General features: G+C 34.0%; 1 protein-coding gene across 1 annotated transcript in view; it reads left to right on the top strand.

Moving 5' to 3' along the window:
• The window catches only part of Skp2 (S-phase kinase-associated protein 2), a 110,506-nt gene extending 100,816 nt beyond the window's left edge, over positions 1-9,690 (top strand). Inside the window, exon 11 of the mRNA XM_090382910.1 lies at positions 9,504-9,690. Within this exon, the coding sequence (XP_090239036.1) occupies positions 9,504-9,690 (187 nt within the window). The remainder of the gene's footprint in view (positions 1-9,503) is intronic.
• Positions 9,691-11,208: the final 1,518 nt, after the last annotated feature.

Raw genomic sequence — 11,208 nt, forward strand, 5'->3', positions numbered from 1 at the left:
TTTGGACTCTCTTCCATGTCCATTTTCTGTTCACCCTTTTCTTGAAAAAAGTGTATATTACTGACAATCCTTGAAATTCTGAAAATTCCACAAGTCTTTCACCTCTTTCATTTCTTTCACTAATTCCAAAATATCCTATAGTTCTCCTTTTCTGCACTGTTTTGTCTTTTTCCAACCTTAGCATTGAAGTCCCCCATAATAATAGTGTAGTGGGTTTTCTGCTCATCTAGAAGACTCAATTTCGGTACATTTCTTCAACCTCTTCATCATCATGGCTCGAAGTTGGTGCATAAATCATTATAACCTTTAGCTTGTACCTCTTAGAAATCTTGAGTATTATTCTTGACACCCTTGGTGATGTACTTTTGAATTCCAAAATGTTGTTTTTTAAATCTTTATGGACCAGGAACCCAACTCCACCTTCACTCCTTTCACTGTTTTCATTGGTGTACAGTAGATTGTCACTTGATAAACTTATAAATGATTCATTTCTTCTTGTTGTTTCAGCCAAACCAATGATATTCAAATTCACATTTTCTAATTCCTTTTTCAGCTCTAATATCATGTCTTCACTGATGAGCAATCTTACGTTGTAACAGGCCAAGTTCAGTTTCCATGCATGGCAGCCTGGTCGTACCCAGAGATTCTTAGCACCCTCTGCTTCCACTCTGATCCTCTCTCTGCTGTAAGAGGGGGAGTGAAAGCCGCTGGGGACTGAGGGCCATTTGTTTTGTCATGCTGTCATATGCTGGAGGGTTTGGTCTTTTCCTCTTCACACTGACCAGGTGTCTTGAAGAGAACCACTACAAGTTCGTTGCCACCTAAGTGAAGTAACAGGGCAGGCCAACCAGACTTCTCCTAAATTATTACTACTATTACGTAATAAAAAATTGCTAATACTTTTGCTTCTATCATAAGCAAACTTTTTCTTTGTTTGAATTTCTAACCAAACAGGTGACAGCCGTTCCATCTCTTCCAATTCTTGTGTTTTGATCTAATGGATTTTATTACACTTTGAGTTGTTCTTGCTATTAAAGTTGTTTTTATTTTCTCTGCATTCTTTCTAATTCTCGGCGTTGCCTCATTTAGGCCTGTAGCATGTGCAATATCACATGTTCTTTCATTTCACTCAAAGTGTTTCACAATTTCATATTTTTTCTATAACAGAGGGGGACTGGCCATAAGCCTTACTGGGGAAACCCCAGTGGGCCGGAGACCAGAAGGTGATTTTGGCCATAAATGCTAGTATGAGGCCGCTACACATTTTCCCTGGTAAGAATTTTTGACACAGTCCGCCTCTTGTCTATCGATATTGCTTTCCTTTTTCTCTCTGAACCTGTAGTGTCTTCACTAGGATGCTTCCTTTTCACACCTTTTAAGTATTTTAATGAGTTTTAGGGAATAAAGCACAATTACAAAATGAGGAGGCTTGCTTGATACACATAAACAAAGCTGCGCACATGTAGCAACTGAATAAACAACACAATAGTGTCTCTGCCATAAAGGCAGAGACACACTATTAAGCACCTCACAAGCCCACATTTTACTAAAGCACGTTTCTGGGATTTACTACCATAAAACAATAAAAAGAATTTCCAGTTGCATTTCTTCTAGTGAAATCTGTTATAAACTGGTAGCAAACTCGATCTAATTGCATTTGCGATAATACCAATAGCTGCAATTGTGTAGGTTTTTATGTTATTATGGTGAAATATGTATCCGCTTCACTGATATAAAAAATATAAATACATTTTCAGAATCTTCTCTTCATTGCTATCGTGTTGCGTTCAGTTGGGGGTGATTCCGCGTTCGACTGCCATTTCTTGTAAACACAAAGGCGAATCGTGCATAAGCGAATTCCGTTCGTGTTATATGTGATATTTTTCTCCTATTTATAAATCTTGTGTGATCGAATTCATGTAGTGTAAACTCGTGTTATACGAGGACTAACTGTACTCTAAAAAATTATTTCCTGATATTGTTACTTTAATAGTAATGTTTTTGGAATAAGAACAACAAATCAAGTATATTAACACAGTTTACTAAGCATAGATTTATTATTCAAGTATATAAAAAATAAGTAAAATGTGTAAAATATAAGTAATAAGTAAAAAAATAAGTAAAAATTAGTAAAAGTAATTTCATAATAAAATTTTTATAGAATATTCCAAATTTTTATTCGGTTCTCATCCAACACACTATGCTGACTTCTTTTTTTACTGTTTGTATCAACATATTTGCTGAATTAAAGTGTGTCACCGGTGGGCCTACAATTTTAAGAAATAATAGTGCAGAAATTGTTTTTGTCATCTACGAAGCTCCTGTTGGGCTGACAATCAGATTCATTTGTGAAAATCCTCGTTCACATTCACTCGATGAAATTTGTATCGTACTTGTACTCAGGGCTTTCATCAAATGCTTCAATTCTTCCGAAACCATCTTATCAATTAGGTATTCCCGAAATGCATGAATTGTATCTCTTTCATTTAACTGAAGCTTAATTGGCAATTTTCTAACTTCCTTCTCACCAAATGCCAACATTTCATGTTTAGAAGGTTGGTTTAATACCTTCATTGTCTTCATTTTCCTTCTCTCATCATCAATATTGCCACTAGTTCTTAAATTTGAATTTTTTCTTTCTTTCTTTTTTTTTTTTTTTTTTTTGAAACTGTCCAGAATGTCGGTGTCATTCGGGTATTCAGCTACTGTGACCAAACAAAGATAGGGAAAATTTGCGATAAAACGCATTTCGGCAAAACAACAGATGATTATTTGTCGGGGTAAAAGAAAATCACTCCCTCCTAATTCTCGAACAGGGTGCTTACAATTGATTCACAGCTGGGTCCAACCTACGGCCCGTGCAGAACGTGAATTAAAACAGCATTTTAAATTTTGTTGATTGTCAAAAAAATTTTACTCATCAATTAAATGTTTTGTTTAGTAAATCTAATCATGTATTGTACTTAATAAAATTTTCAAATATTTTCAATTTTAAGTGTATCATTATTTTTATTTATTCACCTTATATTCTTAAGCAGTGATCCTTTCAGGTTGTAAATTTTCTGAAGTGAGCATGTAAAGGCAAAAGTAAGGGTTTTTTTTTGATAAACAAAAGAAAGTATATTTTTTATAATTTTAATAAAATCTAAAAAATAAATTAGTGACACATAAAAGTGTTGGGAATTTGCATTTTTTTATATATAGCCTGAAAATAAGAAAGTGTAGCACGAAAACTGAAACTTCCTTTTACATGTAACAAGATACGGAAAATGTAATGCACTAATTTTTCTCGAATCACTCAGTGCGACCCCCGAAAGAAATCTAACTTTGAATATGGCCACTGTACGGGAAAAAGTTGGACACCACTCGAGTAGAAGGTGGGCCTGAGCCCATTGGGAATACACTTGATCTGCTTACTGTTGACTAGCGCGGCTTCTCCGCATGTGGGACAGATGATCAGATAGGTTTTACCGGGTACCACTGAGTTGTAGAATGGTAATCCGTTTAGCGCTCTCAATTCTTGCGTAGCAGCAGCACTAATTTCCTAAGTTGTCTGAAGGCCAGAAGTGCAAATAATGTGTGCCCAGTTAATCTCTCCTAAGCCGTTTGTTATCTGAAAATTTTCTTTGCTCAACAGAAACTATTTTAAATGTAATTTCCAAGGGGATTTCAAAAAAATTGCTATAAAAGGAGTTGTTAAACAGAAATCCGACTGAGTAATTTAGAATTCTAAAAATAGTTATAAAGTTTTATATAGAGAATATCTTAACAATAGACAGCAAAAAATGCAAATTTAGTTAAATAACTTTAAGCTTATTTGAATAGTAGGTAAACGTGAAAAAAAAAATCGGAATATTACAAATTTCGAAGTGTACTAAAGGTGCCGGTATGCCGTACCGTCGCTTACCATCCCAAAAAAAGCACTGTATACAGTAATACCCCGACTTACGCGAACTCGGAGTTACGCGGTTCTTGATTTTTTCGTTTGGCAACGCTGCCGCCCACTATCTTCAAGGTCGTTTTTCATATGTTATCGATATACGGTGCGACGGCGGAGAATGAGAGCGAAAGATGAACAAAATTCAACTTTGCTGTTTTTATGTTTTTTATAACAGTGAAGGGGAAACACATTTCACCATAATAACGTAAAAACCAACACAATTCCAGCTATGGGTATAATCGCAAATGCAATTAGATCGAGTTTACTACCAGTTTATAACAGATTTCACTAGCAGAAACGCAACTGGATTTTTATTGTTTTATGGTAGTAACCCCTAGAAATGTGAGGTGTTAATAGTGTATCTCTGCCTTTATGGTGTTGTTTATTCAGTTGCTACATGCGCGCAGCTTTGTTTATGCGTATCAAGCATGCCTCCTTGTTTTGTAATTGTGCTTTATTCCCTAAAAATGAGTAAAATACTTAATTAAAAGGTGTGAAAAGGAAGCGTCCTGGTGAAGACACTGCAGATTCAGAGAGAAAAAGAAAAGCAATTATCGATAAACAGAGGCGGACTGGATCAAAAATTCTTACCCGGGAAAATTTATAGTGGCCTCATACTATGGTTTATGGCCAAAATCATACCGGCGCACAGGGGTTTCCCCGGTAAGGCTTATGGCCAGTCCGCCTCTGTCGATAGAGAAAAAAATATGAAATTGTGAAACGCTTTGAGCGAAATGAAAGACCATGTGATATTGCACGTGCTACAGGCGTAAATGAGGCAACGGCGAAAAGCATATGACAATTGCAAACTTGACAGAAGGTCTTAGCTCAATTGAAAAGGGCTTAAAAATTTTAGAAAACATAGACTCCAACGAAGAACGCGTTATAGCTACAAAGCAAGGAATAAAAAAATTATTAGCTTGCTACGACGAAATTCTGCGTGAAAAAAAGAAGGCGCTGTGTCGTCAGACGAATTTGTTAGATTTTATGAAGCCATCGACATCGAAATAACTTTTTTACGTAAGTCATTTGTTTTTTTAATACATATTTTGTATTAATATGTATAAAGAACTGCAATTTTATTAATATTTTTCTTGTAAACTAGTGTTTTTGTTAGTCCTTGGTCCCAATTAAGCAAAATTTATATGTATTTATATGCAAAGTTTTACCCCGACTTACGTGAATTCGACTTACGCGATTTTCGTCGGACCCACCAATCGCGTAACTTCGGGGTATTACTGTATATATATATATATATATTTTTTTTTTTAGTAGTAGTAGTAGTGTAAAAAATCATGGTACTTCAAATAAACTGCATTTCCTTGTTTCGATATTAGAATTTGTGTAAAACCAAAGCAGTTCACTATAAAGATAATGAATAATGATCCATATGAAAGAGAGAGCCTTATACTTTAAATAGTGCAGTATAATAGCATCTTCTTGTAAGGGTCGAGGAGGGAGAAGAGATCTGTGCCATTAGCCATTAAAGGAAACTTGTTTTCTTTTTTAATATAAAAATCATTATCTGCAGTAAAAGGTACTTCCTCATTTTAATTTCAAAATAATGTGACACCAAGGCAACTCGTGAAAGTGGAGAGTGCACCATATGAGAAATTTGTATTGTCGCAGAAATACTATTTCCTTTTTCTGTTCCAAAAATGACTTTAGAGAATCAAGAATAGTTACTTATCTGTTGTCATTCCAGCTTCTTGCCAGGTTTATAAGAAAACCAGTCTTCTCCATTTAGCTCTATCTTCTCACCATTCCTCTCTCTCCAGCTCTTCCCAGCTGCCTTTTCTCTCTGCATCACTTTTCACCTCTACTTGCCTTCTTCTTTTCGGTCTTCCTCTTGGTCTGTTGTCCTCCATTTTTATTTCTAACATCCTCTTTGGCAGTCTATTATCCTCCATTCTCTTTATATGATCAAATCATCTCAGTCTGTTCTTCTCAATCTTTTAGTCAAGAATACTAAAAGGAAATATATCCAACTAACACTGCACTTCTTCAAATAAATAACACTTCACTATTGAGAGAGGAAGTACTGTTAATAATAAAAGCTCTATATTAGGCAAATTAGAATAAAGTTAATCACAATTGGATGGAAAACAAAATCCAGTGAAGTCTTTACATAAAATTATATATGTAAATATATAATTTTATGTAAAGTTTTTTTATGTATAATTTTAGTGCCTTGGGCACTAAAACAGTCCGATGCAGAAACAAGGGCCAACATTTTAAAAAGAAAAGTCAGCAACTGTCAACAAACATAAGAACTGGTATAAAAATTTTAAATTATGCTCATAACATTAACAGAAATTTGTTTTTATTTTGTATTGTTCAAATGACATAAATGGCATTAACCTATTAAAGAAAGGTAAGATACTGAGAATTAATGAGAAATTTGTTCAATAGTCAAGTAGCAGTCTTTTTAAAAACAACAAAAAGCATATCTATTGATATATAATATATCAAACTACATACATCACAGAATAACATAATACCTTTATTTGTTTGTATACTGAAATTAAGCACTACTAAGTATTTGTTTGGGATTGATTTAAAAAATAGTCATAAGTCCAAAGCCATATGTGATTTTAGGTGAAAGGCTCAATCTATAAGTCTCTTGTTGACATTTCTACAAAAATCTTGTCTTGTATACAATATGAAGTACAATTTAAAACAGATTATCTTCAAATATATTTAGATATCAATGATGAATATTATTTTTGATCATATATCATCAGAGAAAATGTATTAAACATAAAAAAACTTGGAACTTCTATTAAATGGAAGTTCTTCCAAACGTCAGTGATAGCAATAATGTTACACAACCAGTGTTGTATGTACCATTAGGCTAAACCAAATGTTTTTATTTGATGAAGATAATACTAAAGGAATTCATTATGAAGCTGGCAAGTGCTACTTAAGATAGCATTTTCATTTTGAAATACAGCAGCCAGGTGCATGATTTGAGATTGAGTTTTTAGTATTATTATTATTAATAAAGACCAAAAGCTGTAAGGAAGTCAGGCTGTTGTTGCATCAACCAGGGAAGAAGAGAAGCAAACATACACAGCATGTTAAACTTAATTCACTCATGTCATACCTTTTCCACTGCTAGAAGGTACTGATCCATTGCCTCTTAAATTTCATTAGACTGTCAACCTCACCCATCCAGGAAGGAAATTTATTCCAGTGATTGAAAACGTGCTGATCAAATGTAAACTTCCAGGAGCATAAAAATAAGTAATTAGTTTCCCTAATTACTTATTTTTATGCTCCCTTGTTTTTATGTTGGTTTCAATGTGAAATCTTTCAGTTTGCTATCTCCCTCCCCTTCACCTTATACATTTCCATCAGATAACATCACTCCTTCCATTTAGATTATTTATTTCCAAGCTGTGCATGCATCATCCACACCTTTGTAGTCTTCTTCTATGGATATCTACTTGCTGTTCTCACCAGTGAGAACAGCAAGTGGTGAATTGTACATATTTGGGCTCTCTTTTGTTAAAGCTGTCTCACCATTGACTTATATAACAGAACTATAACCTCCTTCTCCCTAGATGCAGAAATATGATAAATCATTGATAAAACACACCGCATCTTTTGGACTGCTTGCATACATTGTAGTCTAACATGGTAGATTGTATCAAAAATGCTCGAGTTTTTCTTTCTTTATGCTTTAACTCCATAAATTATTCTTGAGTTATTATTTCCAAAAAAAAAGGTAGAACCTTACATTTGGCAGCATTAAAACATAATGAAGTCCAACATGACTTAATTGTCCTCCAGGCCTTTTATATCATCTTCAAATTTTAACATGCCCTTTGTTGCCTTGTTGATACTCAAGAAAATCAGACACTAGAGTGGCACTAGCACCAAACCTTGAGGAACCCTGCATATAACTCTGGCCCAAGCCGAAAAACTACCCATTAAAGAGGCCTCTGGAGTCAGGAATTCGATAATTAATTTTTAATGTCACTAACAACTGACTCAAAAATGCATATATAACTTTATTTACAATAAAACATACTAGTAAATTAATAAGAGGAGTTAACCTCAATATAGTACGTGGAACACTTCCGTATGATACCCTCCAGAAATTAAAACGGAAAAAACGAAAAAATCGACAACTTACCGGTACATTAAAGTAAAATATAAATAATTAAAGTAAATTATAAATAATTAAATAATCAATTTAACACAATTCAAAATCAATTCAAAACAATTAAAATTCAAATTAACGCAATTAAAAGAAGCTAACGAAAATATTCAAAACGATTTTCCTTCCTGAAGCTGACAATGCTTTTCGACCGACTGTCGTGATCACAGGAATGAAAACCTCTTATTAATTTACTATATCATTATCAACGTAGAACATATTGAGTATTACAGCTCTGATTCATACTATCTAAATAAAACATACTATAAAATAAAATAAATGTGTATATTACGATAATATATTACGATAATATAAAATCACTGATTAAAAATTTTTTAAATACATTTAAAGGTTGAAATCACTTAAAACCACTATAGAATAACTTCTGATAGCAACAGCTGCCTTCATCAGCTGAGATGGTTACGGGTTATCCACAACATATATATATACCTACATATATCCCAGCAAGTCCGCAAGGTCCACTACGACACATGAACACTAGTAACTTCCCATACATCGGAACCAGAAATGGCTCGGGTACGCATCATTCTAAATCACCATTCCCTCCCTAAAATGAGAGACTCAAAAAGCGAATGAATGCGCCAGCGCTTATTCCTATTAATACTATAGCATCTGGACGAACATATCCGTAAGCTCTCTAGCCACTTCCGGTTCCAGAAACCACTAGCTCTGTCGACAACCAACACTCTTTTGGCTGAAATATCATGCCCCATTTCCTAAGCATGTTCGGCTATGGCTGAGCTTCCATAATCAGTCGATTGTGGAAGCTCCAGCTTAGCTTCCAAAATCAGATTGCACGATCACCTGAGTGAACATGATAGAGTCGTCAAGGCGGCTGATTATGGACGGCCACTCATAACCGAACATGCTTTGGAAACGGGGCATGATATTTCAGCCAAAGGAGCGTTGGTTGTCGACAGAACTAGTGGTTTCTGGAACCGGAAGTGGATAGAGAGCTTGCAGATATGTTTGTCCAGGCACTATCCATAATCAGATTGCGTGATCACCTAGGTGAACATGATAGAGCCATCAAGGCGGCTATAAGCATGAGTGTCATAGTCGGAATTTACTTTACTGTATATGCATGTACTCTACAGATCCCCCCATCCCCCACATGACAATGTATGTAATCCAATAGAGCCACATAAAAATTGTATATATATGTAAATACTTATTTTTGGGTTAAATGATTCTTTGTTAACTGAATAGATTTGTGTAATATATTACTGTGATTATATTAAAACACCAAGTGTCATGGAATTTTTAAATGAAATTAAATATTGATATTTTGATATTTTTTTAAGCATACTATTCTGTTATATAAAAGCTTATTTTTTGAATACATGTACCATAAATAATTTTTCTTACTTATTTCAGCCTCTTGTCTAAACTTCCATTATTAAAAAGTTTGCAAGTATTTGGACTGTTGGCTGAGTTTGCACTACAAACTCTTCGGCACACACTAGCAAATCTGGATATTAATAGACAGATATTCTCCACTATAGCCAGACCAACCGTTGGTGTTCGTCGAATCAGTATTTGGGGTCAGCGTATTAGAGATTAAGAATTTTAGAACATGGCTGTGCATAATTTTTAAATTTATACAAAAACAGTATTTTGTGAATGATAATTTTTTTATTAATCATCTTCATGATATTTCATTAACATTCCTTGGTTGAGCAAACATTGAAATAATATTTTAAGCTTATTCTCGCATTCATACCAGTATATTTTTTATCATTAGTTTATGGTAGAAACTCATATCTACATGAATATCAAAGAAATTCATAATCTACAAAGAGTATCAGTAAGTTTTGAAATGAAATAGGTTATGTTTTTAAGAAATCGATTATAGATATTCAAGTTTTAGTAAAGACATCTATAATTTATTTTTAATGTACAATTCATCTTTTTGAAAGGCAGTACTTGCACTGTCTTGGAATCTGCTCCCTCCAGAGAGGTGCATCATGGCCTTAGTCACCCTTGCATCATCATCAAAATTTCCCCTCCAGAGAGAGAGCGAGAGAGAGCATCGCAACAGCCATCTATTCAGTGCTTTATAATGATAGTACTTTACATTAGTACTTCTTTTAGCCAGGGAGTGGGTGCACCTAACTCACAAGTTGCTCTAAACAAGCACATTAGAGATGATTTTTACCCTATAATGGAACCTTTGTGTGGAAGTGTTAGCTTCCCAAATATATATATGCATAAAGTGCACTCAAGATTTACATCTAAACCCTTGCTGGTATATTTTTATGTAATGTCAGATTATAAGTAAATAATGTATGATAAAAAATCCATCTAACAACTGTCGTTTATGACTTATCTGAATAAACAATCCTTTTGATGAGTGGGGGAACCTTTCTGAGGATTTGCACTGTGTACTCAGTCAGTCATTTCCAAGCAGAGTAATAAGTTTTTTCCTGTTGAAAAAGGAAAATCTTCTACTATACAACCAGATCTGTCACCATAAAGTGTCTGTGTGGTGGGGAAATTGGTTTGGTATGGTTGTTAAAGAGCATGAAGGGTGAGCAAATTTGTAATTTTGCTACTGTTAAAAAACCGATTCTTCGTGCCACAAAACAAAACAGACAAATCAACCAGTGAAACACGAGTAATTTACAGAAAATACAAAAGACATATCAGCCTTGAGTTTCTTTTGTGCTGATTTTAACAAATTTCTTGCTGTGAAAAAAAAAAATATATGAAGTTAGTCTTATATTGTTATAGATCTGTTCTTCCCTCTTAACTTTATTATCTGTTTATTGAATGATAATCTCATAGTTCTACTTATATTTTGAAAGAGCTGCTGCTAGTTAATATGATTGTAATTTAGTTATTAAAAATACAAGTATATACATTTATGTTTATTTGCATTGCATTATCCTGCAGTAGCCAGCAGTATATATTTCCACCTCATTTCATCAGTAAAGAATGAGTATTAATTGAACAGTTGCAGTTTGATACATGTATATTATACTAATGTTTAGACGAAATGTATATTTTTTGGAAAGAGAATTTTTTTTCCCTACCTCTATGCTCATCAAACATCACTCTCTCTTTATATCTCTTATTTATC

This window comes from Mastigoproctus giganteus, chromosome 10 (genome assembly GCF_048544385.1).
Source record: "Mastigoproctus giganteus isolate SK-2022 chromosome 10, ASM4854438v1, whole genome shotgun sequence".
Lineage (NCBI taxonomy): Eukaryota > Metazoa > Arthropoda > Arachnida > Uropygi > Thelyphonidae > Mastigoproctus > Mastigoproctus giganteus.